The sequence below is a fragment of the Bidens hawaiensis genome, unplaced genomic scaffold (genome assembly GCF_021521415.1).
Source record: "Bidens hawaiensis isolate Kalapana, Puna unplaced genomic scaffold, B.hawaiensis_p1.1 tig00014910_1, whole genome shotgun sequence".
NCBI classification, from domain to species: Eukaryota; Viridiplantae; Streptophyta; class Magnoliopsida; order Asterales; family Asteraceae; genus Bidens; species Bidens hawaiensis.
In genome coordinates this window covers 40,327-53,244 of record NW_027492323.1, presented here as the reverse complement: position 1 = coordinate 53,244, position 12,918 = coordinate 40,327, and the positions used below count along the sequence as shown (strand labels likewise).

Sequence of the window (12,918 nt, the reverse complement as noted above, 5' to 3'; positions counted from 1 at the left end):
AAATTTGTGCCCCTCGATCCCCCTCGTTTATATTTTTTTTTAAATACGTTTTGAGTCCCCCCCCCAAACACACACACACACTCGGCATTCGCATCCAAACTTCGCCATTGCTCAAAATGTATTTTTAAAAAAATTCATAAACGAGGGAGGGCCGGGCTCAAATTTTCGGTCGAAAACTGGAAAATTTACACTTCGTAAAAAATTCTCAGGCGAAAAACAGGTAAATTTACACTGCTGCGCAAATAAACAGGGGTGGCCCTCACTAAGCTTCGCCCATGATCCGAAAAGCACTTAACAGTGACAGCATCATTGATTATATAATATAGCTTCTTTCTCATATACTTGATTTCCCCTCGGATTCGCAAGATATAATCTTAAAGATAAACTTGTATAACTATTTGCTGCAATGGATGGCAGGGAAGACAGAAGTCAAGAAAACACCAAAGGGTGGTTAAACCTTAGCCTAGGACAAAATCTAGGTGCCAGCTCAGCATCAAAACCTATGAAGGTGTATACATGCAACTTCTGCAGGAGAAGGTTTTACAGTTCACAAGCATTAGGCGGTCATCAAAACGCTCATAAGCGAGAGCGTGACGCAGCCAGAAGATACATGGCACCAGACACAAGTAATATGTTTCCAGCTAACTTTAGGCTTAACCAACCGCCCTTGGTTCAAGCCCACTCAACGGTTCACACACCAAACCGAGATGGTGGATCAGTTATACCACGGTTTGGTGATCATGGAACCGTTGGGGTCAGTTGGGTGCGAGCCTATGATGTTGAGGAGGATGTGGGGTCAAAATGGCATGGAGGGTTTTATTTTGAAGCGCAAACAGGTTCGCAGCCGTCGGATTATCAAATAATTGACTTGAATCTAAAGCTGTAATTTTGTAGCGTCTTTGTATGGTGCGTCGTCGTCTAATGAGAAATATCGGTTTCTCGATATGTTATGATGTTGATAACTTGTTAAACTTGTGTAATATTCTTAAGTGAATTGCTCTCATGTTTCTCTAAGAATAAGAAAAAGATTTATTGCATTTAGAAACAGAAATGCATTTGGAGTTTGGAAGAAGTTTTTAATAAAATATTTTGCTCACTTTTTTACTAGTAAATCATGTTTATCTCCCCTTAGTGATAATGATATGAGTCGTATTTGGTCAGATTCCGGCCAAAATCCTGAAAATTCCATGTAAACTTGTTTGAAACATCAAAAAATGTCATGGAACCGGCCCTAAACAAGTCCAAAACATGTTTGAAACCAGAAAAAAAATGATATGTTTATGCTATGTGCCTTGTTTGTCTTGCCACGCGCCTAGCACCTTGAGTAACTATGATTTATTTCTTATGATTATAATGCTATGCATATGGATAAACATGATACCATACCACATATTTTGCCTATTTAAAAAACTACTTACTGTCTTAATTATAGCACATATAATTTGTTCATGTTTTCTGCTTACTCTCTCATTCTCTCAATACTCAATTATTCTTTACTTTTTCGAGGTTTAAATTACGCGTCTGTACAGGTTTATTGTTTATTAATTATAATTATAATGCTATGCATATAGATAAACAACATATTAAACTAGATCTATTGATCAGAGGATAAGTGTATAGCACACATGCTGTATGGAACTCCCCGCCGTTGATCGCTGTCCGATTAAGTCTTCTAGACCGCGCCTCTCGTTTCATTTCTCACTAGGAAGTTTTGGTCATTAAGTTGCATCAACTAAACTAATTAATTTAGGGAGGTGGTGTGCACAACTCGGTTTGGTTATTAGCCTATGACACCACAAAAACAAACCTTGTGCTTTCGGGAATGTAGAAGATAGAAGGGTCATTATGAGATGGCGAAGATCAATGTGAGTCCATCCGGTTCCCGGGCATCAGGGGCACGGTCTCACGACGGTTGAGGAGTCGACCTTGAACACAGCCTTGAAAGAGTAGATTTACACGTAAAATTCTCAATCATTCAAAAAAAAAGTCTGCAATAATTTCCGATAGTCTACTTTATGTTAGTTATCACCATGGTCATTTGTCATTTCAACAAAAATAAATAAATAAATAAAAAGTCACCAATAACTTAACATATAATAATGAAAAACATTCAATAATTATTAATTAATAATAGTTGTGTTTTAATTAATAGATGAAAGTTTGATCTGACATGTAAGTTTGGATTTATATATCGTTTTGGGTCATGTTTAAACTTTATAAAATATATATAAAGAAATAAATGAAATTATCTATTCAAGTTGATAAATACTGAAACTATAGAAAATACATTATATGTTCTTACTCATTTAAAACGTTGAAAATGTTGAAAATAATTCAATAAACATGAAAACATCATGGTGTGTGTAAACTATATATTTACTCAAAGTGCAATTTATCTGATCTCATTGGTTAGCAGGGTATTGATGAGTACTGTAAGTTTCCGGTAATGAGTTCTAACTTCCACTGATAAAAAATTGTATATTTATTCAAAGATACCGGTAAACATACGGTAACCGTTAAACTATTTAGTTAATGCCTACAACATTTCAGCATCATATGAAAAGTAAAGAACTTTAAAAGAAAAATACATGAGTTACAGAAGCACTAACAAACACTTTTTGTTATCCACTAACTGTAGTTACAAAAAATGCAATCACATCAGGCTCCTCCCAAACTGTGTGCTGACAGAGAACGCTCATCGCTCAACGACTCTTTATCGGCATCCTTGGAAGTCAACATGTTAACCTGCAGAATTTTAGGCATGTAAGTCAAAGTTCTTACATGTATTGTGTCAGCAAAGATACATGAAATTTGGAAAAAGTCAACCTTGACGATTTCGGGGCTTGAGTTTCGCTGTTTGTAGGCTGCTAATATACTCAGGTTGAAATCCTGAAAACGAAAAGTAAAAAAGATTTTGAAATACATTTACAGGTTCATGAAATGAATGATATTTACCCTGGTGCCGTAAAAATAAAAGAAACTTGTTACGCATAGCCCACCGTGTTCAAATGATTACACAGAGACAGACATCACAAGTGTCGATTCGGTTTCTATGTGTCATTTCCACCAAAACAACAAATTGTAAAATGACAAAAATGCCCCTGACCACGGTACAAAAGACTAGTTTTTTTTTTACTTCCTGTGTGAAGATGAAGAATCAATGCCTTAAAAAGCCAAGTCTTTAGATTTTTACAAACAATTTCTTTTTGAAATTCTTGAGCATTTTCATCATTTGGATGCTTTTGGCGATTAAACTACCAAATCGATGTCAGGTACGTCAGGTGCCATGTAAAGTTGTTTTGATATTTATGTAGACTTGGATTAAGATTTTAAATATTTGTGCAGATAAAAGTTTTATTTTTCAACTTTTAAACATAAAAACAAAAACAAAAATAAAAACTCACTCTAAACGGGTCCCCTCTTAAAGATTGCACAAACATGGAGGATCCTGAACTTTTTCCCTGCATACCCGCAACCAAACAAATATAAAAAGTGATGCTAAAAATGCCAAAGCATGACAGTTATTCAAGAATTGACTTTCACTGAAATATGGTTTAGACCCTAAACGATTTTCTTGATTCATTAAGTCATCAAAGTTTTAGTAACTTCAAAATATATAAACCAACTTATTTTGTAAGTGGTTAAGTCCTCAAACTTTGTTTTCTTATTTAAAAATGTAAATTGCAGGAAATAGAAAAAATAGAGATGAACCTACAATTTATTACAGGTTTTAACAACCAACCTGATTTTTACTGATTACGCCTCACGTTGCACTAATTGATGCCATGCCACTTCAGATGCCATATATATCCATAAAAAGTTTTTAAAAGTAAATTTGTTTTCAAATTTGAAAAAAATATGATTTATTACATTTTATATCCAAAAACAAATATTGTCTCATTAAATGGTGTATGACTTAAATGACTCAATAAATCATGAAAGCAGTTCATGAACTACACAATTTCACTGAAAGCATATACAAAACTTTCAGATATAACCCTTACGAATTTGATAACAGTGTAACAATATCCACATCAGCAACTTACCTCTAATGATATATCTCTGAGCCGTCTTCCTGTTTGAGCACAACAAATCCGTACCACACGTTCATCACAACTTCCACTGAGAACATAATCTCTCCCGTTCATGTAATACGAGCGCGTATAATTCTGAGAGCTTCCGGTTGGAGATATTCCAAAATCAAGGTGAAGTCTTCCATCAACAGCTAGCAATTGTTTAACCTATAAAAAAATAACATTTTTTTTATAAATCTTTGTATGCTTCAATCAAAAAGTAACTACGAAACTAAGCAGTTAATGCGGAAAAATAAAGGATATCGGTCGACAACCGATATTTGAGATATCGGTAATTTTAATATCATGCAAAATTTATATATATAGCACTTTAACACTAATACGCCCTGCTTGCGGTGCACGCATATAATGTATATAAGTGTGAACCCTCGGGTGGGCAAAAGCGAAATTGCACTAATTTTGACGTTATTTTACCAATATCGTGAAAATAACGTTAAAAGTGGCGGAAGGTTAATCAGGCATCATGTGGTGGCGTTGATAGCCGAAAGACAAGGGTACACGCACCAATCGGTCGGTGTCCCGATGGTTGAGTGTTATGTGTCTTATGTCCAAGGCTTGATGCAAAACTACTATCGAGCCGAGGGTCTCACCGGAAGCAGCCTCTCTATCCCTATGGGGTAGAGGTAAGGCTGTCTACATCTTACCCTCCTCAGACCCTACTATAGCTTTGCTATTGGTGGGATATACTGAGTACGATGATGATGATGATGATGATGACTTTAACACTAAACATTGAGGACCGATCACCAATTTCAGTGACATATTGATGAAATATCGGTCAATATCGCGGATATTATCGAAACTGATATTCTGACCGACATTTCACATGAGGACCGATAACCGAGAGACCACCGATATTGGCTGCATAGCTGCGAAATTTACCTCGTTGTCAACAGCTGAAACAAGAAGATAATGATCATCTGGAGAGAAACAAACCATCACATTTCCTTGACCACTAGAAGCGGTGTAACACGGGTGAATCGGTTTTTGTCTCAAATCCCACATTTTGACATCATGGTCAAACGATGATGTGGCAAACATAGACGGCGAATGGTTTGCAAACTTAACAACATTAATGTGTTCTTTGTGCATGTTAGTGAACACCTGCAAGCGTTTACCAGTGCTGATGTCATACAAAGCAACATCTTTTGAATACCCACTGGCGAGAAACAGTTCATCTGATGAGTTAACATGAACAGAAGTCAACTGATCAAACTCGTCAAAGGAAACAGAAGCACCACTTGGGTAGATGCCGTTATTTGTTGATGGAATTTTCTGAATATCATATAGCTTCAGCAAACCATTATCCGACCCAGATATAAACTGGAAAAAAAAAAAGATAAATGTTAGATTTCATAACTTGAAAGTTTGCATCATTGTAAAATAATTTCATAAATTCCTATAAAAGAGCCTTCTGTACATTTATTATTTTTTTAAAGTTAAGCGATTTTTTCATGCAAGCAAAGGTCTTTTTGGTTGAAATAAAATTCAAGTACTTTATCATTAAGTTGAAAGGGACTAACGTGTGAATCAATAAAGAAAAAGATATAAAAATAACTTAAGATTTTTTCCACAATTGCCCTGAAAATTTTGAAGCATAACATGTCAAAGATATATACCTTAGTTGGATACTTTTTAAGCCAACATAATCCAAGAACGCTATTCATACATCGATGTGAAGTAATATACCATACGACCTTTTCACTTTCATGATTAACAACAATAACTTCACCATCCAAAGTTCCAATAACCATTAAACTTGAATTAGAAGGATGATACTCAAATTGTCTCGGACGAAATTTTCTACCGTCGTTATTTGGTATACAGCTGGTTTTCATAGAAAGTGGGTGCAAAGAAGGAAATATTGCACACCCGACTTTTGAAGCACCAAGTGATCTTGAATAATAATTACGTGACTTATGCCCTTTAACCTCACGGCTTTGCAGGATAGTAGCAACATTCTCTTTAGTTGTCCTTTTGTATGGTAGATATTCAAAGTTGTCAAAACAGATAATTGCAGCTCGGTCTTTGTCAGCTTTTCGGATTGGCTGATTATCCAAAACTTTTAGATTGGGAAATGAAGCTATTAAATACTCTCTATAATGTTTTTCTTTGCATATTGGGAAGAATGATAAAAAAAATGTCTTTTTGATGTATGTGAGGTAGATCTTAATATGGATGAATTTGACCATGATTCTTCTGCATCTTCTGATCCCCAAGGAAAAATCTGATATTTATAATAAAACTTCTTTAACCATTGCAAAAACTATAATAATAAAAAGGGCTAATTGCATTAAAAAAAAGTAACCAATTTTCCTCAGATTTCTATTCTAAGTAATATCAAATCTACTGGCTCCTAAAAAGAATTTAAAGCAAACTTTTAAAATAAATTGTTTAAGGCAAGGAAGTAGGTCATTATCCTTTAAAAAAAAACAGTTAATGAAGGCTAGAAACTTTATTGCATCTACCTAAACTAAAAAATAAATAAGACAAGAACCGTCTTATTTTCTCCATTTCGAATAACCAACTTCCACCTTTTCTCCATCTATTTGAGTTGGTGAATGTTGCAGAAAACGGTCATTTCCACATGTGTGTCCCAAAATGGTTATAATACCTTTTTGAAATGGGCTAGTTTGGTAAATTGATCACATGATGACCGGTTTCGTGGTTATGTAGCTATATGGCATTTTTTCTTATTTGGTTACTTACCAGTAAATTACCAAATTAGCCAGCTTCAAGAAAGCTGAGCAAAATGATCACGGTATCAAAAGAAAGTATAATTACCAAACTAGCCCATATTTTGATGAGGTGGCTTATCAAACTAGCTCACTTCAAAAAAGAGGTACAATCGCGTGGTTGGGACATTTTTAATTAATTATATTTACCACAACGGACCACCAACCTAAGTATGTTGATATTCTATGGCATTAGCCTTTATACAACTAGCCCTAATTAATTTATAAAAAGAAACAAAGCATAACGAACCAGACAAAATAATGGTTACCTCATTAGGAAGATCAAGCAACCCGTTCCAGTCACTAGATTCAAAAGTGAAACCTTCCAACAAATTTATGCCAGGATGTGTATGTGAAAAGTCAACCTCACTATCAGTAGACTCCCCGGATTCACTTATCGTTTCAAGAACTGGATTATAGTTGCTAATTGGAACCACGTCTTCCATATTAAGAAACACATCTTTGTGTTCTTCGGTAGTTTCATTAATTAAACTAAAACTAGTGTCCTCATCTGATGTTGCACCAAAAAATACAGGGCATGCCTTGGAGTCAATACAACAATAACAACTTTGAAAACGGAGTTCGATTAGATTTGGAAGTTTTTCAAGTGAGGCTCTTGTAGTCCACAAATTGGATATTTTTGTCTCACATAAAGATAGGCACTTTAGATTTGGCATACATGTAAAGCAGTCTTTACCAAAAGTGGTTAGCGATTGACTGAAATCAAGATTAAGAGTGTGCATTTGCATGAATTTCCCATTCATATTCACCTTCCGAAAATGGGAAAACTTTAAGTTTAAAACTTGGCATGACAAGCCTCCCAGTGATAGCCCCCTAACAAAAATAAGTCACAAAACGAGTAGTGAATTTAAAGTGTTGATGATGATGATGATGATGATGATATAATAATAATAATAATACAAATAAAATAGGAAATGCATGTATAAATTAGAATAATATAGGCAGTCACACGAGTAATCGTTATTCCTGTCAAAACTCTCTTATAGGACCCCAAGTATGTATCGTATTACATTTATATCAATTGTAACCAAAAACATGCAGAGTCATGGAAATACCCGTGAACCTCTTGTAAAAACAACACTTTAACCCTATAATATCCTGACACCTCGTTTTTATCAATAAGCCATAAGCAAGCTGTGAATCCAAGTTGTTTTACCGATGTTACTAATAAGGACAAACTGCACAAAATAGAGACGAACTACACAAGTTTCTTTCCCGATGCTAGCAACAAACTAGTTGGTAGACGCAAACTAGAAACCAACTTATCATTTCTCACTGATTTAGCAACCGGTGTCATTTTAACTGATTTTTACCTTAAATGATTGATGTGGCGCTAGTTGAGCCATGCCCGCTGCCACCACATCCGGTGTCACATATGAAAAATAAAAAGGCTTTATGTGAAAAGAGTTTATATAAAACAAATTTATTTACAACATATGCTACATTACAGCAAATGCCATGTGGCTTGATAGCTGAAATTGGTAATGGAGTGTAAGTTATTAAATTGCACCTAATCTAAATTCGGTTGCTAAATTTGAAACAAATATATGTAAAGTACATTTCTTCTGCATGTTGTTTACCCCCAGCAATAATACGATCAGAAGAAAATAAACTGTAAGTAAAAATTAAGAATGTGTAAGACATACAGTAAGAAACCCTTGCCAAGTTTTCTGTCTTGGAGATCCACCACCCGGAGTTTTTGGTTTACTGAATGCAATAACACTAAAACAGAACCGCCTTCTAACGAACATCTTGAATTTTGAAGTATGTCAACAGAATCTATTTCTGAAATATCAACTTGTACAAGCACACTGTACAGTGGATGGAAGTCAGCGCTTATTAAGTCATCCAAATATATCACAAAACTAGCCTCTTCATTATTTGATTTTTTAACCGCAGCCTGCATCATAAAAATGACAACCGTCAACCGATTAGTATCCTACTTCATTTCCATCAACATATTCGACACCGTTACAGGATCTTTAATGATACAAATATTTAAATCAAGACAGCGAAGCAAACCTTATTGAAAGCTGATAAAACTGATTTATTAGGTAAAATACTGCAATCGATGCAAGAATCAATATACCTAAAAACAATAAACATGTGAAATAGTGGTTGTTAAGATACTGTAACCAAATAGTGGACCCTGAATGGACAAAGTAAATGCATGTTGACATGTTCTAATTATGGGTGCAAACGAGCCGAGCCGCTCGCAAGCTACTCGAGATCTGATCGATAAAAAGCTCCAAACGAGCCAATCTTTTTCAAGCGCGAGCCCAGCCCGAGCCTCAAATAAAGCACGTTTAGTTATCAAGCCTAAAGTCAAATATCGGTAAGAATATCAGTACCAATAATATCTGCGATATTGACCGATATTTGCGATATCAGTGTTTTAACTTTTTAGTCAAGATTATCAATTTTTAGTGTTCAATGTTAGTGTTTCAAGTCGTAATCCTTGTTCGTGTTTTACAAGTTGCAAAAGGTTAATTTGTTGATGGCAGGAGAGTATACTAATTTATTAATGTTATATTGCTATATATTTGAATTTTACATTATATTAAAATTATCGCTATCCCACCACGATAACCGATATTCCTAATATCGGTCCGATATTTTTCCGCATTAAGTGCTTAGCTCATAACTGAAAATGAATCAAAGCCTGTGACCTAATTAGCTAATAAACCCTAGAGTGATTAGCATTTCCAACCTCTGTTCATCTATCAGTGGAGGAACAAACGAATACTAAACCAGATGTGTTTCAATTAACAATAACACCAATGCATTTATAGCTAACGTATGATAATCACTCTGATGAAATTGAGTTAGTAATTAATCGATTAGAACTAGGTCAAATTTACCTATTTTGGACTTCTAATTATTAATTTCACACCGCACAGCCAAACTTTGGCTCGTTTAAGGTGCTACACAAGCTTGAGCCAAACTTAGGCTCGTTTAAAGGCGTTTCTCAAATATATAAATATAACTAAAAACATATGTAAATTAATTAACAAATAACAAATGTGTCGAAATCGAGCTTGTAAAAGATGACTCATGAGCCAAGCTCGAGCTTAGGCTCGTTTAAGGCTTTTCTCAATGAATATAAATATAAACAAAAACGTATATAAATTAATTAACAAATAATAAACGAGCCAAACTCGAGCTTGTAAAAAATGACTCACGAGGCAAGCTCGCCGCTTAGGCTCGTTTAAGGCTTTTCTCAATAAATATAAACAAAAACGTATATAAATTAATTAACAAATAATAAACAAGCCAAACTCGAAATGAGCCGAGACCGAGCTGAGACTCTCGTAAGTCAAAACAAGCCTAGTCGACCTCGGGCTAAACAAATAATAAACGAGCCGAACTCGAGCTTGTAAAAAATTACTCACGAGCTCCAGCTTCATTAAAAAAGCTCGAAATGAGCCGAGACCGAGCTCAAGCTCTCGTAAGTCAAAGACTCAAAACAAGCCTAGTCGACCTCAGACTAAACAAACACTGAACCAGATCTATCTATCTATCGATCGATCGATCTGTTTCAATTAACAAATATAATAACACTAATGCATCTGAAGTTATTATTAACGTATAATAATCATTCTGATTAAATCGAGTTATTATTAATGGATCATAATTAGGCCACATTTAAACAATTAATTATAATCGATTATGAAGCATACGTATTATGTTGACGTAATGACGAGTTTTGATTTCAGTGAATTGAGATTACCTGTCCGTTAGGGTTTGAATGTCGATAACCATGGCGATGACGGTTCGCCGGACGGACGGTAAATCCGGTAACGGTCCGGTGATATTTACGGACAACCGTAGAACAAAATGAAGGTCAAATTCACGTTGACAATCAATTGAATCAAATTTAAATGGACAAATGGTTCACTTTTATAATAATAAAATATACGTGAATAATAATAATAATAATAATAATTAGCAATATATTTTTTATTATTAAAATTTTATTCAAATAGTAATATTATTATACAACCTAATAATAACCAATAAAAAAGACGGACTATACTTCATAGCGACTGGATAGTTATTAAACTTTTAAACAATAGTATAGTTGCAACAACTGATTTGAGGCAATTAAGTACTTGTGATCCGTTACCAGTATATAAAATACTAGCTTATGTACCCATGTGCAACACGGGTTGGAATGAAAAAATGTATTCAAACGATAACATTATATGAAATTCAAAAAATGTGTTAAACTATTTATAATGTATTATACGGTATATTAAATTACATATTAAACAATATGAATGCACACTAACACACACACACACATGTTGGAAATTCCTAAATCTCTAAATATTTCTTTATATACAACATCTATTGTTTTATTTTTAACGTTACCTTATCTATCTCTACATATATATTAATTATGTCTTTGTTTTTATCTTTGTGTTCTTAACAATGGATGTAGAATATCGAACCGTACAAAATACATATGAATACCTATTTGGCTTTCTCTTTGATTTCTCGTTACGGTATTATTATGGTATAGTTTTCTTTTGAACTTTAAGATGCCACGACACAAATCAAACACCACACAATCCTTTTATTTGTTATACCAAATATAAAGTTAATATATTCACTTGGTAATTCAAAAATATATAGTGAGTAAATAAAATAGGACTATATAAAATGTATAATCAATATAGTCAGTTGGCAACTCAAAATGATTCATTCTATATTATGGCAATTTCAACCCGTTTAGTTTTGAATGGCTTTATTCGAGTTACGTTTAGTCAAGTTATTAGAAAAATAAATAATATTTGATACTTATGCTTTTGAAATGAAACTTTAGACAAAATTTCTTATAGAAAGTAAATTAAATTTTGAAGAACAACCCGACCCCCCAAAATATGTTAAAAATTTCACATTTTCAAAGTGGTTTAATTAATTAATGAGAAAAAAATTTTAAGATCGGCTTTATATAATCACCTTTAGTATGCTATATCTGGAATAAAACACACCATTATTAATAAGTTCCAAAATGGACGTATTGGGTTGACTTGCAATAACTTTTTGCTAGTTACTTCATTTACAAATAAATGGCGTATCATTTTGAGTTTTGTTACAAATAAAATTCAACTTATTTGATATTTTAACCCATTTTAGATAAAAACAGTGTTTATAAATTGGACCATAGTGGCCGTCCAACTGGCAAATAAATCAAAAAAAAAAGAAGAAAAAATGGTCGGTTGTTCGTAAACCAGCTTTCAAACGGCAAAAAGAACCGGAAAAACCAATCGGGATAACATTAAATATTTTTAAAACCAAGTAACTGTATACAATAGTTCACGCACCGCCTAATGATAATGATAAGTTTGATGCACTACCTTGTCTTTTATAAATATAGGCTTTATTCTTGATTTCTTATTCGAGTAATGTGACATGAGATATAGTTTTATTTCGAACCTTGAAGTGTCAAGTGGCATAAAGATGGTCCAATTAGGTGTCAAGTGACACAATCATGTTTTTTGTTTATTATATTAAGGACGGGTTTTCGTTGTTTTCTTTTTTTTTTCTTTTTTCAGCAGCATCAGAGTAAGCATTGTTCATATTAAAGACTGTAAGAAGATAACTATTTAGATGAATTAAAACAAATATGTTTGGTAAATTTTTATTTTTCAAATTTAAATTCAAGTTTGGATAAATTAATAATAATGAAATACCATTTGAAATGTTTGACAAAGGACTTGTAGATACATCAACTAAAACATTAAAACAAATAAGTACAATCTTATATGTTAGTTGTAATATAAAATAAACACATATCCCATAAACTAAATTATAAGCAGGTAAACGAATGAATTATAATTTGCTGTATAACTCATGTTAGAAACATCGTTCTCCAAATTAATAAGATGAGCATTTTACCTTTTAGACATCGTCTTATCGTGTGACAAAAGAAATACATTATATAAAGGAATAATATGAATGGTGGAAGAGTGAATACTTTTAGTTGTGTATAAGGAAGGTTTTAATATTTTAATTTTAATTTGAAATATTTATGAACTAAAGCTTCAAAGATAGAGTGCTAC

At 33.5% G+C, this 12,918-nt stretch overlaps 2 protein-coding genes across 2 annotated transcripts; one reads left to right on the top strand and one right to left on the bottom strand.

The window, feature by feature from the left end:
* Nucleotides 1-406: 406 nt before the first annotated feature.
* Nucleotides 407-897, top strand: LOC143548089 (zinc finger protein 7-like). Its single transcript, XM_077039346.1, has one exon. The coding sequence runs from the start codon at nucleotides 407-409 to the stop codon at nucleotides 884-886; it is 480 nt and encodes a 159-aa protein (XP_076895461.1). The 3' UTR covers nucleotides 887-897.
* Nucleotides 898-2,623: 1,726 nt separating this feature from the next.
* LOC143548087 (protein DWD HYPERSENSITIVE TO UV-B 1-like) lies at nucleotides 2,624-10,633 on the bottom strand. The gene is given in 11 exon segments (XM_077039345.1): nucleotides 2,624-2,745; nucleotides 2,827-2,889; nucleotides 3,405-3,461; nucleotides 4,047-4,241; nucleotides 4,977-5,417; nucleotides 5,714-6,219; nucleotides 6,222-6,321; nucleotides 7,099-7,663; nucleotides 8,497-8,750; nucleotides 8,873-8,939; nucleotides 10,581-10,633. Coding segments are annotated over 11 exon segments (2,367 nt in total). The 5' UTR covers nucleotides 10,613-10,633; the 3' UTR covers nucleotides 2,624-2,658.
* Between the last annotated feature and the right edge of the window lie 2,285 nt (nucleotides 10,634-12,918).

Coding starts and splice junctions, on each gene's coding strand:
- LOC143548089 (XM_077039346.1), top strand. CDS start 407: ATGGATGGCAGGGAAGACAGAAGTCAAGAAAACACCAAAGGGTGGTTA.